The sequence below is a fragment of the Candoia aspera genome, chromosome 12 (assembly GCF_035149785.1).
Source record: "Candoia aspera isolate rCanAsp1 chromosome 12, rCanAsp1.hap2, whole genome shotgun sequence".
NCBI lineage: Eukaryota > Metazoa > Chordata > Lepidosauria > Squamata > Boidae > Candoia > Candoia aspera.
In genome coordinates this window covers 982,793-1,000,630 of record NC_086164.1, presented here as the reverse complement: position 1 = coordinate 1,000,630, position 17,838 = coordinate 982,793, and the positions used below count along the sequence as shown (strand labels likewise).

General features: G+C 55.4%; 1 protein-coding gene across 3 annotated transcripts; it reads left to right on the top strand.

The window, feature by feature from the left end:
• The first annotated feature begins 5,688 nt into the window (after window positions 1-5,688).
• GDPD2 (glycerophosphodiester phosphodiesterase domain containing 2) lies at window positions 5,689-17,225 on the top strand. Of its 3 annotated transcripts, none has more exons than XM_063313720.1 (16): window positions 5,689-5,944; window positions 8,363-8,497; window positions 8,986-9,089; window positions 9,183-9,276; window positions 9,892-9,951; window positions 10,220-10,318; window positions 10,989-11,082; window positions 11,750-11,895; window positions 12,990-13,072; window positions 13,214-13,364; window positions 14,030-14,245; window positions 14,726-14,874; window positions 15,310-15,457; window positions 15,596-15,678; window positions 16,406-16,434; window positions 16,809-17,225. In XM_063313720.1, the coding sequence occupies exons 2-16, from the start codon at window positions 8,396-8,398 to the stop codon at window positions 16,859-16,861; spliced, it is 1,611 nt and encodes a 536-aa protein (XP_063169790.1). In that variant the 5' UTR covers window positions 5,689-5,944; window positions 8,363-8,395; the 3' UTR covers window positions 16,862-17,225. The 3 variants fall into 3 exon arrangements, with proteins under 3 accessions (XP_063169790.1, XP_063169788.1, XP_063169789.1); XM_063313718.1 differs by having other exon boundaries at window positions 5,689-6,081; XM_063313719.1 differs by lacking the exon at window positions 5,689-5,944 and adding an exon at window positions 6,095-6,176.
• The last annotated feature ends 613 nt before the right edge of the window (window positions 17,226-17,838 follow it).

Genomic DNA, 17,838 nt, shown 5'->3' with positions numbered 1-17,838 from the left:
CAGAGCAGCTTCACACACCCCCTCCAAGGGCTCGGCCCCACCAGCTAGCAGAGCTGTGGATTACAGACAAGTTTCCTCCCCAGCGCACTGCAGCTGCCCAGCATTGCAAGCTGCCCGTCCCCAGCCTCGCTCCCCTCCCCGCGTGCTTGGCTCCCTCTCCCCTCACCTGGGCCAGCACCTCAGATCCAACCCACCAGGTGGACAGCAGGCTGGGAAGAGAAGCCCCCGCTGTGTTTGTGCAACCCAGTAAGCTGCGGTTTGTTTCATCACGGCCAAATGAATTGACAGGATTCGTATAACATGCTAAGCTGTGGTTTACAGACCACAATGGCTGGGCTCAAACATCATGCTAGTTCACAACCAAACAATTGTTCGATCGCGCAGGTTGGAAGAAACGCAGGGAAATAATAAAATCCCTCTCGTTGGGCTGTTGTGTTCGTTGTGAAGTTGAGCCGCCTTTGCTGGAGTGAGCAGGCTGGCCACGAGACTTCCCACTGGCTTCCACTGGCCTGGGAGGACAAGGTTCAAGGTGGAAACGGGTCATGTTGGCTGGTTGTACGCCAGGTGGTGGCCCTTCCCTTTCCAGCCTGGTTTCCAACCAGGAAACTTGACTTAGGAAGATCCCGCAAAGCCCCTTTCTCTGTGCAGGCCTGTAAGCATTCCTCGGAGTTGAGCGTTTTACTGCGGAATTTCCCACCCTATCATTTTTGCTCCCTCAAAGGCAGGCTGCCCTTGAGACTTACACTGGAAGTCAGCCCGTTCAGCTTGTCTGGATTCAAGAGCCGTGCACCCTCAGCCAGATGCAGCCGCCACAGGCGTTCCCAAGCCATTAGCAAGCCCCGCTCCACAGGCAGGCACAGCAGCGACTAGCCACTCGACAAGCCAAACCCAATAACTCTTAATTTACAGGCTGGGAATTCCCAACACGCCTGGGGGGTGTCAGGTAAGGGACAGCCATTATGGGGCACAGCTCCGGTTGACTTGCCGGGCTCCAGGCCAGAAGACTCTGTTCCCTGCTGGGGCTCCCTCCAGCAGAACAGCTCCTGTTGCTCTCAGGGGGGTCTGCAGGGGGGTCAGAAAAATCAGGACAGTGGCCAAAACCATGCAACTGAAGCCTCACCCTTTTTGACCTGCGTTCCCCTCCCTGAGGATGTCCCTTCCATCACTGGTGAAACTGTAGGGGAATTGCATAGAAAAGGAAGATGATGTACCCTGACAAATGTTCAAGAGCAGGTCTCCTGTGGGTAGGGAGGGAGGGGGCCCTGCAGAGTGGAACAGCAGAAACCGGACTTGTCCCTTAGACACAATTAGATCCCAAGACTCTGCCAGCACTTGCAGTTGTGAGTCACATGGCAGAGCGGCACTCTGCCTGGGCTCAAGGCAACATGCCAGAAGCTCTCCTGGAAGTTGTCACCTGCTTTTCAAGCAGGAGCTGTGGGCCCCGGAGGACTCCCAAACTGCAGGCCACCTCTGAATGGGGGAGTACAACCCCATTCAGAATCAAAGAAGGGGTTTCTCTGGAACCATCAGTCCCACAACCCCAAAGCCGCTCAAAGGTCGCAGAGGGATTCAGTCTGAGGCTGTTCCCTCCCATCCAGGCCCTCCAGGACCAGGAGGGCTGCCCTCCCCGATCCCAGTCTCTCCAAAGGTCCTCCACAGGGTGACCAGTACACTTACCACACTGTATCCCTGCCTGAACCCTGACTGCACACAATCCAGTTCTTCTAGGGGCCCCACAACCTTCCCAGCAAAGGCAAGTCTATAACCGTCTAAGACAATCAGGTCGAGCATGGTCTCTCGAGCCGGGAGCCAGCAGGGCCTCCTCCAGAGGCAATGGAAGCACCTCCTCACTCAGCTGATTACTGCCTAGAGGCAGCCTCCTGCCACCTCAACAGCACCTTGGCCAGCCATGAGCGGCAGGGACCCAGCTGAGAAGTGGCAGAGCAAGGGGGCTTCCCCCCCCCTTGCAGGGGACCAATCCGCTTGATTGTAGAGCCATGGTGGTCAGAGTCAGTGGGACCCTGGAGCAGGCAGAGGCAAGGAGGGGGCTTCCCCCCCCTCAGTGTAGCTCCACTAAGAGGATAATTGGGATTCTAGACAAGGCTTCCTAGTTTTTAGCCATCATTAGAGATGACCATTCTTCAGTGCCATCTACTGGAGTTTGCTGCGAAGTACGGGAGCAAAGCTGTCATCCTTTACTTGCAAAGAAACAGAAAAGGGGAACCTATTAAATAGACCTCGAGCCCAAGAGAACATTTAAAAATCTTGTGGGATAAAGACTGAAACATTTTCCACCCCACACTTCATGTCTCCTCAACACCCCAAGGAAAAGCTGCAGAGATGGAAAACACACCCCACAAAATGCATTGGGAAGAATACTTTGGTGGGGGGAATCAGCATATGCAGGTTCATTAACTGAATACGAAGGGGATCAATATCCTTTTAACTGCCTTTTTGAGGAATGACCAACACTTGAAAAAAATGGCGGCACTTGTCTGCGGCAAGGCACCATGACTCAGAACAGCTGGAGACCCACCCCTAAATAAGGGTGTCCCAGTTTGCACATGTGCGATCTGACATTTGTTTGAGCCAGTTCTTCCCTATCCATGGTGGAGAAGGTCTTCCCTGACCCAAAATAAATTAGCTGCTGCTGGGCTTTGCAACCAGGGCTTGGTGGTAAGTTGCAGATCTCCTGCCATCGCACAACTGAGCAGAAGACTCACAGATGTATTGATTAGGTTCATGGAACACACTTGGCTTCATTGAACCCTTTTTCTGGGTTTCCACAGAATAGTGAATCGTGAGCCAACCAGACTGAGTTCACATAATAGGATATCCCCGTAGGGGGGGCAAGAGATGTCACACGCACCATGATGCCATTGCACAGATGGCATCATCTGACAGTGTCAGTCACACAACAAGCTTAGGCCATTGGGTCTTCAACAGACCCAATTTATTTTTATTTATTTATCATATTTTTATCACCGCCCATCTCCCCCACACGGGGGACCCTGGGTGATGCAGTCGCTGCATCCTCGCCAAACCACACTAGCAGGCTTTGTGTCCCACTAAACCAGAAATAAAGTACCTTGTTTAGCCTGCTAAACCAGCCCCTCCCTCCTCCCAGCCTGTGGCTGATAGGCATCCCCAGAGGAGGGACGATGGGGATGATCATGGTTTGTAGCAGATGCCTGTGGGGGAGAGCATGCATGGGTTATCTTCAGCTCCTACAGAAATGATGAGAGTATCAAGAACAGCCTTCCAGCCCTCATCATGTGGTCCTACACCCAGCCCTACAAAAAATTGCATCACAAGCAGCAGAGAAAACAGGACCCCAAAACTGTGAACCCGCTCAGGAGAGCCCTAAAAAACCAGGGCCAAGCTGTGCTCCCACGTGATGGTTCTAGCCTAGCACGTGGGCAAACTCAGCCCCAAAGATCTGGGCAGGGGCAAATGAGGGAGGGCAGGCCTGGACCACCACCATTGGGATGAAGTCCAGGCTGGAAGGAGGGCAACCCAGCTGGGTATCAGATTATGATATGCACCCAGCATGCTACTTTCCTGGCCAATGCTAAATGATGGTCAGGTGCAACATCCACCCAGCGGTTTGGGAGCTGCTGACACTGTTAGGAATAGAAAGAAGCCGCTCAGACAGCCACTCTGGAACTCCCCGCTGCTGGGGAGGGGCCCGGCAAGAACCTGCAAGCTGGGCACAAGCACAAGGCCTGTGACAAAGCCGAATCCGCCCAACAGCCTTCCTCGCAGGGCCCCGCTCCCTTCTCTCTTCAGACCAAGCACCCGCTCTCCAGCCACTTCCTATGCTGAGTCCTCCTCAGGCAACCACCAATACTGTTTTCCAAGCTGAAGATAGTCCTGTTTTCCACAGCCAAAGACCCAGCAAGGAGCAGCTTTTGGAAACCACCTGGAGTGTTTCAAAAGAAGGAGGAGGAGTATAAACCGCTCTGGTAGCCGGGCCAGTTTCTCTGCCCCACCTGTTGGCCTGCAACCTTACAACACAGGGTTGCGAGCGGCCAGGCCAGGAGACACGTGCTGAGGACCCTTTCTAGCACACCTGAGGCTTCTGCCTGGGGGGGCAGGGCTGCTGAAGGGAGGGGGACAGACCCCAAAGAGAGCACCCAGCCATGAGGAGACACGTTGGGGGGCTTTGGGTGGGGGCAGAATTGTCAAACAAAGGAATGGCGGAAGAGTGAATGGGTCAAGAGGAAGGGGAGGGTCAGGCGTGTTAGCAATGAAATTTGATGCAAAGCAGACTTCAATAGCCGGAGGGTTTGAAGATAGAAAAAGACTTTATTTCGCTCTCTCTCTGAGCTACTACGGTTTGCAAAGCGTGGTGGACTTTCTAGGAACACGATGCAATGCGTCCAAGGGAAAGACACACTTAATATTGTAAGCACACACTTTATATACATTTTCCCTACTCCGTCGCTCCTTCTTGCCTGTTTCCCCATTGGCTGGGTACTCTCAAACGTACAATCTTCCAACTGCCTGTCCCCCTGAACCCCTCAATCTTATTTTGCTTATGCTTGCAAAAATCTTATCTTCTTGTTTAGCACATCCTGGAGGGGCCTCCGTTTGTTGTTGTTCTTATCACACATCTGGTATATATCCTGTCTACTGGTCACGGTCAGGTCACAGGACATCTGAAGGCTAAACTTTTATCCTGGTGTAGAAGCACATTGCTTCCCCTTATTTCTTTGCTATTAACTAATATTAGTATTTACACCTTAAAATCTCCCCCAACAGGCGGAGGCCCTCGTACGCAGCTGAGGGGTGGAGAATGGGCTGATCTAAACGGCAAACCTTACCATCCTCACCATTCTTTCCTTTATCTCAGTCCTTTTCAGCTGCTCTGGCTTACTTTTCCAGGCGGAGTAAAGTTGCTCACTCCAAAAGAAAATAGTGTGACCTGGCGGGAGGGACATCCGCTGGCTGGTCATGCTCCATGGAACCCTCCCAATGGAATCCGAAGGGCTGCCAGGAGCTATGAAGCTATTTACAGCTTCCTGAATTACAGGGAGCTGATAGATAAATAGATTTATTGTGGTCACAAACAGCGCCTAATGCCGGAACACTGAGCAACAACCTCAACCGCGGGAAAGAAGAGGGCCCCTCCCGCCCTGCCGGCCAGCTTCCCGGGGTGGGCGGGTCTGACTGGCCACCGGCTTCCGGGCCATGGTGTGCCCGGAGAACCAGGAGCGTAAATGGCAGGGAATGAGCTGGGGCTTCCTGCCCAGGCCCGCGGGCCTTTTCGTACCTCAGCGGATAACCCCAGGCGGGCTCATTCGCTAACGGGATACTTCCCTAAAGAGTCTGCTTTTCTCCAGGGCATGGAGCCCTTCAGTTTAGAGCAGGGTGTCTCAACCTTAGCAACCTGAAGATGGGTGGATTGAGCATGGCTGGCTAGGGGATTCTGGGAGTTGACGTCCGCCCATCCTCATGTTGCCAAGGTTGAGACAGAAGAGGCGGACAGGACTACAGTACCGGGGGCGAGCGGCAGACGTCTGGATGGCCCGCAGGCGGCAGCAAAGGAGGCCGAACACTCCTGACTCTGGACTGCCCGCTAGCGCTCCTCCCGGGTTTCGGAGCCGGAGAAAGGGCCCGCCGCGGGTCCCGGGGGCAGCCCTTCCTTTCCGTCTGGTTCGCGCCGCCGCCGCCCGCGCGGGGGGTGGGGATGCGGCCTGCCAAGGACTAACCCAGGGTCTGGGACAGTGGCTCCACCCATGCCGGGCTCCGCAGCCTCTTCCCGCTTGGGAGAGCGCGGCAGGACGGGCGCCACTCCTGCCTCCCCTGGCTCCAGCAGTCGCAGCCCCCGAGCAGGTCGCTCCTGCCTCTCGCGATCACACCTGGGCCTCCCCGGCCCGGCCCGGCCCGGCCCGGCCCGTAGGTAGCACCCACGCGGGATGCCCCGCCAGCAGCCCGGCAGGTGAAAGCAGGAGGAGAGAGCCAGCAGCAGCAGAAAGCCAACGCGCCGCGCGGAGAAGGCAGACCGAGCCCCCCCTGCCCTCCACGAGGACTGGAAGCTTGGCCGAGGGGAGTGGCCTAGAAGGCGTCAGCTGAGCGGTGAGGGCGCAAAGGGGAGAGCGCAAAGAGGCCGCTTTCCCTGGGGGTCGGCAGCGGCGAAGGGGTCGCAGGGATGTGGCAGGAGCGAAAGCGGGGTAGGTGGGGGAAAAAACCTTTCCTGCGCGTTCCGGGAACGGCCCTGGCTGCCCGCCCTCCCCCGCCGGTGAGGAAGACGTCCGTTTTCCGTTTTACTCCCGGAGGCGAAGCAGCAGCTGTTGCAATCTGGTTGAGAAGTTTCTCTTCCCGGTCTCTCTCCTCGGAGGAGAGCGGCGTTGCTCCTCCCTCGTTTCCTCCTCGCAGTAGATCAGGGGTTTTGCTCCTTCCCAAGTCCAGGTTACGCCGCGAAAAGCGCCCCCCACCCCCGAACCGGGAGGAAGGGAAGAGAAGCCTGTTCTGCCAGCGCAAAGGCGACGGGCTGGATCCGGCTTGTTCCTTTTTCCCCAGGAATGTAAACTTGGAAAGTTCGGGAGATTTTTTTTAAAAGGCCCACGTAAAAAAAGTCGTCCGACTTGAGCATTTTCGGAATAAAGCTTTCCTTCATTCGCGTGGGCCGCAGCCTCCCCCCTCCCCATCCAAATTGCGCAAGGGCTTGTTTGCAGTAAAAGCAGCTGGTCTTGGGCCAAGTTTCTGCAAAGGTTACAGGAGCGAGCCATGGCAGTCTCCCTCCCACACCCAAAAAAACCCGGCATTGCAAGACCATTGTTCGGCAGGGAGGCTGGTGCTTTTGAGTTGCAACGCCAAAGCGTCCTCCCACCTCCCAGCCCACAGCTCGCTGTCCTTGTGCACCAAGGCCTGACGCCTTGCTGGTAACCATGCCAACCCCTTCCCCAGGTCTAAGAGGCCTGGGCAGGGTTGGAGGGCCTCCTGCGAGTGCTTTTGTCCGGCAGTGTGTACGGGGGTCCCTCCGTGCGAAGAATGCTGCCGCCGCCGCGCCTCCACCCTTCCGCCCCAGCTCTTTGCAGATACAGCCGAGGTGACAGTGGCGCCCGCGCCCACCTCTCCTCGAGTCTCTTTCCAGTGAAAGGAAAAAGCGGGGTTTGCCGGTTCCTCGGTCTTTGTGCATGCTTCTTCCCCACGGGGCTCTGCAACCTGGAAGACGGGAAGGGGAGGCCCTTCCCCACTGCTGAGCTGAGCTGCTCTCCAGCCCCACCCGAGCCGGAAAACGACCCCGGCAAGAACTCGGCTGCCCCGTTCCTCGCCGGCCCCTCCCAACGTCGCCCGTCTGACTCTGCAAGGGAAGAGGGCAGACTCCCACCTGCGCTGCCCTGCACTGCCCTTGGAGGGTGCCAGGCTGCTTTAGCTCCCGGGCAGCTGAGGAGGACTTAAGGTTGGGCCAAGAGGGAGCAACAGCGGGGTGGTCATTGGGGGTGAGTGGGGAAGGGCCCAGAGGCAGGCACAGAAGTGGGGAAGGAGGTCTGTGTGCTTTGATGGCACTGTGGACGTGACCGGTATTCTCACCACTGACTTCATGGCCCCTGGCTGGTGCTGCACACGTAGGTAATGTTTTGGTCCACTGCGACTAGGCCAGGTTTGATTAGCGTACATCACAGTTTAGAAATCAGTTTGCGCACTGTGGTAAAGCAGAAGGAGACTCATTTTTGCACCACCAGCTTGCCTGTAGAATGGTTCCTGCATGAGTAGTTAGGTTTTAACCTCTTGATTAAAAAAAACAAACCATGTTGCTACTGCCTTGAGTGCTCACCTGAGCAGAAATCAAGTGATGGTGATTTGGTTTGCGACGGGGGATCCGGGGCATTGTGCTCCAGCAGCCACGCGCAGGGCGCAGCATACGGACCCAGGCAATTCCGCACCGCACCCCCACTTCCTCCAGGGGCAGGGTGAGGGGGATGCCCAGCCTTCCTTCATTGCCCCCCCTCTTTTCCTCCCCTGGGACGAGGTGGCGGGTCAGACGGCTTACTAAACTGCCTCCGTGTGCTGCGGGCTTGCTCCAGCTTGCCGCTTTGGGGTGGGGCACACCAGGCCAGGTTGCACAGGTTTCTGTGCCTGGTGCCTGATCTGGATTGGCCTCTTCTGGAAGTGCGCTGGGGAGCGTGCCAGGGGATGAGCCTGAGAGGCAGAGATCGTGCTGAGCTCTCCTCCCCCTTGCCAAATTGTCCCTGCAGCTGGGGCGGTGGAAAGAGCCAGGGAGTAGCAAGGGGTTCGGGAGATCTCTTTCCTTTCCCGCTCCTTGTCTCCTCTGCGTGGCCCTGTCCTTCCCAGAAGTGTGCACCTGCCTGCCCGCCTACCTGGTCCACCAGCTGCTGCCTGTTTTACCTTGCAGGGCCGGCTGCCCCTCCCTGAGAGGTGACTGACCATGGCAAAGGACGGTGGGCGCTGTGGTTTCTGTGCCACCTGCCTCCTCGGACTCTTCAGCTGCCACTGGACTCACAGCAAGAAGGGCCTGAAGACGAGCAAGGTGTGTGCGCAAGCGGGGGGCACCCAAAAAGGACCCTGTACTCTGGGAGAGGGCAAGGGGCTGCAGCTGCTCCGGGGGGATGGCAGAAGGCCACATGGTATCTCTGCCACTGTGGGAAGGAACGCCTGGGGCTGCCAAGCATCTCTGGGGATGGAGCTGTCCCCACCCCTGCCACATTTCTGACAGTCAGCCCCCCTCCTCCAGACCCACCCAGTGCCATGTCCCCAAATAAGCTGGACATTGGTTCACCCCCTTGATCCATGTGGGAAGCCTGGGTGGGCTGTCTGAACAGGTGGAGGGCCCCTCCCTGTTGGTGAGGGAGGCCTCCCCCCACCCCATGGGAGCAAAACTCACGGCCACCGCTGCAGCCAAGTGGGGAAGCGCCTCCGTGGCGGAGGTGGGCTGGCTTGGGGGATCTTCCATCTGAGCCCCCTGACTGGGGAGTTCTGGGCTGGCCTGGGAGGCTGACCCCTTCCTCTGCTCCGCAGTGTGACTCTGCCTGGTCCTTCCTCCTCTTCGGGGTTTGCCTCTTTTCCCTGGCCTGGCTCTATCTGGCCCTCGTCACCCTCAACGATTTCCACAACCTCAACGAGTGAGTAGAAGGCACCATCTCCTGCTCCCCCCACCCCCCCGTGCCCCTTTCTGACCTTTCCATGAGCTTTACCTGACCCCCCCCCCTCCACAGGTTCCTCTTCCAGAAGACGGAATGGTGGCTCGACTGGTCGGTGGGGATGCTCTCTGCCACCGCTGCTCTGGTCACCTACTCCTCTCTGCTCCTGGTAGGGCCTCTTGTTCATCTTTTCTTCCATGTTTGCCCCCACTTCCTGCCCCCGGAATGTCCTGGCCCAGCCTTGCAGTGGGGAGGGAATGACGCTCCCTGGGCTCTGAGCACACAGCTGCTGTATCTCCCCCCTCCCTTGTTGATGGTATGGGAGTGTCTTCAGGAGGTATCTGCAAGTTTATAAACAATTTGGGCTCTGTGATTCATGGGGGAGGGGAGGGAGGAGTGTGGCATCAGCATCTAACAGAGTAATCTCTGCAATATCAAGAGGCCGATACTATCCTGGCACAACGGACCACCAGTTCACTTGGAGAACTGACAAGCAAGTTTCTCCGGCTCAAGGCTCAAGTTAGCTAAAATTAGGTGGTGGAGCAGGTAGGCAAGCCTCCCAGAAGCCAGGGGGGGTGGGGGTGCTGAGAAGGATGGTTCCTGTTTAGCAGCTGGTGCTCCTGGGCTCTGAAGGCGGGCAGGAGAGTGAAGTCGGCAGACAAGAAAAGGGAGGCTGATCTTGTAAGTCAGGTCTAAATGTTTTCCCAGCATACAGTACCCTTCACCTGGGTCACTTGGCTGGGTGAGATTTGCATATTCATGTTTTCCTTCATTTTCACCCCAGATATTGGCCCTCTGCCTACAGCTCTGCCACCAGCCCCTGAAGCTACATTGGCTCCACAAGGTAACATGGCGACTTCTGGCTTGCCGCCTTTCCTTTTCTCTCGCAGAAGCCTTTGCGTGAGGCTCTCTGCTGCCGTCTGCTCATGGCCACCTCTCAGTGTGAGGCTTCTTATGCCTCTCAGGGACACCTGAGGAACACCACTGGCGTGTCCCTCGCCAACACACCAATGGCTGAAAGGTCTTGCCCATGCAGGGCGCCACCTCCTTCCTTGGCAGAAGTTCTTCAGGCAGCTTCCTGGGCCATGAAGCTGCTTCTCCATTCCTTCCAGGGCCTTCTGATGCTGACTGTGCTTATGGTAGCAGCTGCCTTTGTGGGGCTGGAAATCCAGTGGTCCGAACAGTGGGCAAGTGCCCACATCTCCCTACAGGTAGGAGTCCTCCGATGGGAGCTCAGGGGTGCCACGTGCCTGCCACTTTAAGCCGCAGTCCGTGCAGAGAGTGGTCCGTCCAGCTCCGTTCTTGTCCCACCTGCTTGCCCAGCTGCAGCAGATGACTTGACATTTTGGGTGTGGAGAGATGCACAGCTGCTTCCATGGGGCTCTGGGTAATGGAGGCTGGGCAGCCATATGGTGGGAATATCCGAGCTCTGGATGAGCAGCCCCTTGGGCCAACAGTGAGACCTTTGGACTTGGTGAAATTGGCAGACTGGGAGCACTTAGTGATAGCCAATTGCGTGCCATCTGGCAGGGAAGAAGCTCCAGAGACAGGTATTCCATGCCACAGGATTAGAGCTCCCTGTATGAGAACCAAAAAAGGCCAGGAAGTGGGAAGTTGCATGTTCTAGTTGAGGGCGAGCAGCTGGAGAAATAATTACATAAGGACTCGATTTGAAAAATACAAGCGACATTGTGCTTTTTCCTTCAGGGAGTGGGGGGCGAACCCCCTCCCCTGACATGGATGCCCTTCTCCCTAATCCTGGGCAGGTGCAGGGCGTAGCTTCTGCTGCAGCACCCCCAGCCCGACTTTCCCTCTGGACCATCCACGGCCAGGGAGGGCTCCCTTGGAAAGCCCAGTCGACTCTCATTGTTTCCCTGCCAGGCGACCGGCCCCTTCTTGCACATCGGAGCAGTGGCGGGCTTGACGATGCTTGCCTGGCCGGTAGCAGACTGCTTCTACCGCACCTCCCATGCAGGTACTGGGGAGGGGGGGTATTTATTGCTCTTTATTGATTGACGCACAGTTGGGGTTCAGCCCCTGAGCGCTAGATCCAAGGAGATGCCTCTTCAGTACACTGTGATGCAGCTTCCCCCTGGGCTGTTAAAAGATGGCTGGGGGCTCATCCAAAGGCCCCTGGAGGTTGGGGGTCTAGGATTTAGTGTCCCCAAGCGCGCTGTGGAGCTGTTTCCTTAGGATCACCTGGCAGCGCTCTGGCAGTATTGAATGCAGGAAACAGGAAGAGTCCCATGTTGTGGGATGGCATATCACAGCTGAAGGCCGGGAGAACCTTCCTAAACACAAGAGCATACATCCCTGGGGCCAGTCCCACAGGGAGATGGTGGGCCGCCCATTGCTGGATGTACTTAATCAGAATCTGGGCGGCCATCCGTGGGGGGATGTGCTAATTTGGATTCCTATGCTGAGCAGGGGCTTCAACTTGAGGGCCGCTTCCAACTCCACAATTCTAGGGATCTGTGGAGGGAGAGAAGGCTCCTAGGAGTGATGGACAGATGATCAGTCAACTCTCCTCGTGGCCAGAAAGATTTTTGGGAAGCTGGTCTGGGGATCCGGTAGCCCTCTTCAAGTGGACCGAGAGCCCCCCGCTGACCACGCAGGGTCATTTTCCATGTGTGTTGCTGCAGCGCTCCGGACCTTCTTCCTGCTCTTCTATCTGGGCACAATGTTGGCCTTATACCTGGCCCCCCTGGGAATCGACTCTCCCTGCTTCTTGGAGCACAGCCAGCTCCCTCCCAAACCAGCTCTGTTTGGGCACCGCGGGGCTCCCATGGTAAGCACCTCCCTCCCAGGAGAGCAGAGGGACAAAAAAGATGAAAGGGAGAGCGTTGGACGGGCCTTGGTGGTGGCTTCCAGGTGCCTCCCCCACCCCCGCTTCTTATTCACACCTACTTCAGCAATGGCACGCATACAGATGTTATGCTCCAAAAAGATGTGCACTGGAATGAAACTGGCATGCTCCCAGGGCCCCCCACTGGGGAGACCCTGCAGAAGCATTTCAAGAAACTGAACTATCTGGATGCTGCTTCTGGTCATGGCCACTGAGATTTTTTTTTTAGATTTTTTATCCCACCTTTATTATTTTTATAAATAACTCAAGGTGGCGAACATCCCTAATGCTTCCTCCTCCTCCTGTTTTCCTCACAACAAGCACCCTGTGAGGTGGGTTGGGCTGGGAGAAAGTGACTGGCCAAAAGTCACCCAACCGGCTTTCCTGCCTAAAGCAGGACTAGAACTCTCTGTCTCCTGGTTTCTAGCCTGGAGCCTGAACCACTAGACCAAACTGGCTCTCACGAACGAGGTTCTCATGAACAACAATGGAGCACCAGCTGGAAGATGGTGCTAGGATATCCAGTCAGGATTAGTTTTTGTAGTTTTGGGGAAACAGGAACTGTCTTCAGCAGTCTTTCCCAACTGAGTACATTCCAGATGTGTTAGAGCTCAGTTTCTATACTCCCAGTGGCTGTATTGGATAGGGATGTGGGAAGCTGAAGCCCAGCACATCTGAAATGCACCAGGGTGGAGGAGCTGTCTCAATGCTTTCCTCCCTAACACAGCTGGCCTGTTTCCACTGAGACAGGATGTGTCCTTAAAACAGCAGCAGCAACTCCCATGCTAACTTTTCCAACCTAGCCTTGCTGGGATTTTTCTGCCTATTCCTCTTGGATGAGGAGGAGGTCCCAGCTCCAGACCACCTCTTTCTCGTAAGGACCCTCTGACCTGCCAGCATTGTGCTGCCTGTAAGTTGATGTTGAATCCCCCTGGAGAGCTGGGAGGCATGCTTCACAGGCTATGAAGTCAGTGTACCAGTGGGCGGACCCCAAACCTTCCACATCATCTTTATTCCCCCCCCCCGCCCCCCCGCAGCTTGCACCAGAGAACACTATGATGTCCTTCCGGAAGGCAGTCAACTGCGGTGTGAGCGTCTTAGAAACAGACGTCCTGGTGAGGTAAGAGACTGGCTGAATGATGAAGACTTCGGCAGTGGATGGGAACGCCTGGCTTTGTGAGGCATCTATCCAAATGCTTCCTCACCCCCACACAGGAAAGAAAGGTCCGGAGTCCAGTTGTTTCTTTTTTTTCACTCCCAGTGCTGATGGGATCCCTTTCCTCATGCATGACGAGAAGCTCTTACGAACCACAAACGTACAGGCGGTGTTTCCCACCCAAGCCTGGTCCAACGCCAGTGCCTTCAACTGGACGCAGCTGCAGCAACTTGATGCCGGCAGCTGGTTCTTCCAGGTGAGAGCAGGATGGTGCTGCTGGATCAATGCATGGCTGGGCTGGGCTGGGCTGGGCTGGGCTGGGCTGAACATGCAGCTTGTTCATCTGGATTTGGCTGATTTTGCGGGCGAGCCACCTTGGACTCCATGGAGCGTGGCTGATAGGGTATGTTGTGTGTCAGAAAGCAGATGGAAAAGTGACTCGGTACTAATTTATGCAAGGGGAGAATTCTGCACCTGCACAAAAGCAAAATGTAGGAACACGATGAGGGCATTGTAGCAGAAGTCCTTGCTCTTGAAGAGCCTTCCACGCTCTTAACTTTTGGCAACCAGGGGCTGCAGGACCCTTTCTTTTTCCTCTAGTAGTAACCTCATTTCTGCTGCCACTCACACATTAAAGTGGGGTAGGGGAAGAACTCCCCTCTGGCACATCTCCAGATGTGTTGGACTACAAATAGCACTTCTGTCGGAAACACCCATGCTTTCTAGGGGCAACGGGACTAACAGAAAGGCTGGTTTTGAACTCCTTCACTTCTGGGACAGACCTGCTCAATGGCCCAATGAGAAGTTGGACTCACGTGGACGGCTCAGTAGATGAAGGCTAGCCTACCCAACCCCGCTGAGTGCTTAAGCTTGGGTTGCTGCAACAGCAGCTGGTCTCACTTGCTTCCTTTCCTCTACCAGAAGCATCCCTTCCCCACAGCATGGAGCCTTTCAGAAGAAGAGATGGCCCAGGCCAGGACACAGCACATTTTGTCTCTGAAGGAGCTGCTGGACGAGGCCAAGAGACGCAAGGTGTCCGTCATGTTTGACCTGCGGCCAGAGGAAGACCCCCACTATGAGCGCCTTGTCAACATCACAGTGGAGACAGTCCTCCGGTCGGGCATCACCCCAGAGCTGGTGAGCTTTCCCCGTCTCAAGTAGGGCAAATCCATCTTCCAGGCAGCACCCAGACATTCGGGTTTGCGGAGGTTCTATGTGGTGAGAGAAAGGGAACACGTAGCTCCCCTTGGAAAATGGATTTTAGGGCTGTCTTATGCTATCTGCCCCTCTCCAGAGTGTGACCCTGAAAGGTTACATCAGTGTTTCTCAACCTCAGCAACTTTAAGATGAGTGGACTTCAACTCCCAGAATTCCCCAGCCAGCATGCTGGCTGGGGAATTCTGGGAGTTGAAGTCCACTCATCTTAATGAGGGTGAGAAACACTGGGTTACATGACTGAAGTCAGACCTTTTCTCTGCCCCAGATCCACAGAACCTGAGCCATGTCTTCCTGCATCAGGGAGGCCTCCTGATTCTAGCTCCTGCAGGTGGCGCTAGGCCACTGTGGTGATCGAGGGTGAACAGACCCTGCTTCATTCTTCCTCTTCCCCACCCTCAGATCCTATGGCTGCCTGACGGGTTTCGGGAGCAGGTGGAACAGCGAGCACCAAGGTTCCAGCAGATCTATGGCTCCAAAAACTTGGGCAACAAGACAAGGCCGCTGCGGGTGAACCTGCCTTACCAAAATCTGAGCAGCTCAGAAATCAGGTTAGAGTTGGGGGGGGGGGCTGTTTCCTAGTCAGGTCAGCACATATCCCAGCCACATCTGAGGAAGCGGGTCTTATATACAAACCCGTGTTTCAACCCCAGCCCAGCTTTTATAATGGCAGGTGTAGGATTGGGAACATGTGGGGCGTGTAAGGCAAAGTTCTCAGGAACCAAGAGAATGACAGACAGGGTTGGGAGGGCTCAAGCTGAGCAGCAGTGCTCTGTCTAACCCCCCACCCCAATAACCAGGTAGCAAAAGCTGGAAAGCAACCAACGAAAGACATGTAATCTTTGGATAGTTCTTGCACGCGGAGGCTTCAAACTCCCAGAGGTTGGGATGTAGCCGCAGCCTTACTCAAGCCCTTCCGTGCAAACTTGTGCGATTATGTGTTGGTGCTGACCACTCCCTCTCTTTATTGGCAACTCCCTCTTCAGGGAATACCGCCGTGACAACATCTCAGTCAACCTGTATGTGGTAAATGCCCCGTGGCTCTTCTCCATCCTGTGGTGCGCGGGGACGAGTTCAGTCACCACCAATGCCTGCCAGGTGCTACAGAAGATGCAGCGCCCTGCCTGGCTGCTGGTAAGACGGGCGAGCAGAGGTACTCCTGTGTCAGTTGCAGCCCAGTCTGGCTCCCTGGGAAAAGGGAGCCAGCCAGCCAGCTGCCCACCCCCCCTCCAGCCTGAAGCCCCCCCAATCTGCTTCCTGTGTTTCCCCCAGCCTCGTGCCACTTATCAGATGATCTGGACTGTGACAGACTGCGTCTCTTTCCTGCTCATTCTCTGGGCTTTCTTGCTGCTAAAGTGAGTACCGAGGGAACGGATGAGGAACCTCCTTTAGACGACAGCAGGGCACCTTCCAGCTGGCCAGCTCTGTGCAGCTGCGTCTTCTCAGCAAGGGATGTGGTTGCTGCCATCCCCATTTTGGATGTTTGCGAATGAGCATGTGTGCACAGAACAGGCGTTAGGTACTGAGTTAGAGTAGTTGGAGATCCAAGTGCTTTCTACCAGAAGGTAGAAGGGATCTCCTTTACAGAAGCACGTATCGAAATCTTGCTCAGAGACAGAGCACCGCCTAACTCGGTGTTTCTCAACCTGGGCAACTTTAAGACATGTGGACTTCAACTCCCAGAACTCCCCAGCCAGCATGGGCTGAAATTGCTCAGGTTGAGAAAGACTGGTCTAACTCCTCTCAAGCGCGTAGTTCCTGACCTACGTCTTCACAGAGGGGGTAAATAAGGCTATGCCTGTTGAACTCACCTACAGGAGCATCCAAATTCGGCCTTTCTATATCCCCCTTCCCCTGCTCCATATTCGCCCTAAGTTCCAAATGATTTGAGTGTCTTGGATGGTGATTTGAGAGTTGTTGTGTGTAGAGTGGAGCAACATATGACCTGGGTCCCCCTGTGCCACAGGCATCAACCTGAACCTCGTTGCTCTCCAGCTGCACCCTGGCCTTCCATCTAGATGCCAAGAGGGCGGGGGGCAGAGAGGTTCGCTTGCTTCTGACGTAATTGTTTTCTTCTTGCAGAAGATGGTCTCGGAAGAAGGGCTCAGGAGGTAAAGCTGTTTTTTTGGGACAATTGGGTATTTCCGCTCTGTGACATGCAAACAAAATGCCACTTTGGCACATAATAGGTGGACAGGCGACCAATAAAGGGTGTATGAAGGAGGGAAAGGGGTCTCGTCAGCATCCTGGGAAATCTGAACTTTGCAGGGGGGGGCACCCTCCTAGCTGTCCTCTATTCTTGTCTCTTTAAGCAACTTCAGACAAGGCTTGCTTTTCATTCAGTGTTGAATGGAGGTTGCTTATAAGTTTGGCTGCATGTTTACTGCCCCACCTTTGTGCTGAGTTTCAAAAAGGTGCCACAGAAGGAGTCAAGCCCCAGGCTGACCAGCTGCAGCTGCTCACACCCATCTCCTCCTGCTCCCAGGTTCAGACTCGGATGTGCTCCTGACGAAGATCCACAGCCTCTTGTCCGAGTGATGCGGGAGAGCCAAGTCCTGGGCTTTGCCCTCCCCCTTGCTAGTTCTGGCAGGGCACTCCTCTTTCAAAATGTTTTCCTGGGAACGGCTTGTCCTTGGGGCTTCCTGGCAGCGGCTGCTGCTGGGATCTGTTTCAGTGGCCTGTATTGCACAGCCCTCAGACGAGTAGCAGTCACGGGACTTCATAGCAGCCTGGACTCCTGCACTTCTTTTGGGAGCTTGGAAACCCGGGGCCTTCCTCAGCAAGACCCAAATCCCAGAATTACTGTTAGAGCCTCATGACAGAAGTACCGAGCCTTCTACTCTCCTGCGGGACATGGATTCTTCCTGATGTGGGACTAGAACCTTTCAAGTGCCCGTTATTAATAAAGCTGTTTGTATGGGCTGGGAAAATCCAGAGCTGCAGTAAGCACTTATTCCTCTCCCTGGGGGGCGGGGGGGGGCAAACGAAGGGTGGGCACACCCTTCCAATGCACAGCTGCCTCTGTGTCCCACCTATCTAGCAGCTTTCTGCCAGCGCCTGTATTCTGGCAGTCTAGCACAGTTAGAAGGCTCCAGGGTGGAGAAGGCTAACCTCAGCTGGCGTAACGCTGTGTACGTGAGCCAGTGGTCTTGGCTCCCACGGCTATGCTCATTCCTGTGTGGAAGTGTACCGGATTATAGGTTCACAGGAGCAGTTCCAGCCCCCAGATCTTTCTGGTAACAACCTTCAACTGCAGCGCATGCAAAGCAACACCCACCAGGCAAGTGCCACAGACTGCCCATTTTCGTTAGGAACAAAATGCTACTCTGTGTATGTGCTAATAATTCACTTTAAAAAAACAACATGGCCTCTTCTGCTCAGGCTGTGATGATGTAACAGGAAGTGAAATCACACCAATTTAAACATGTACTGGGGTCAAAAGGATGCTGAGCAGGCAACTGATGCTTTGCAGAAATGCTTTTGAAAACCACTGTTGGCGAGCTCTGTTGTGCCAG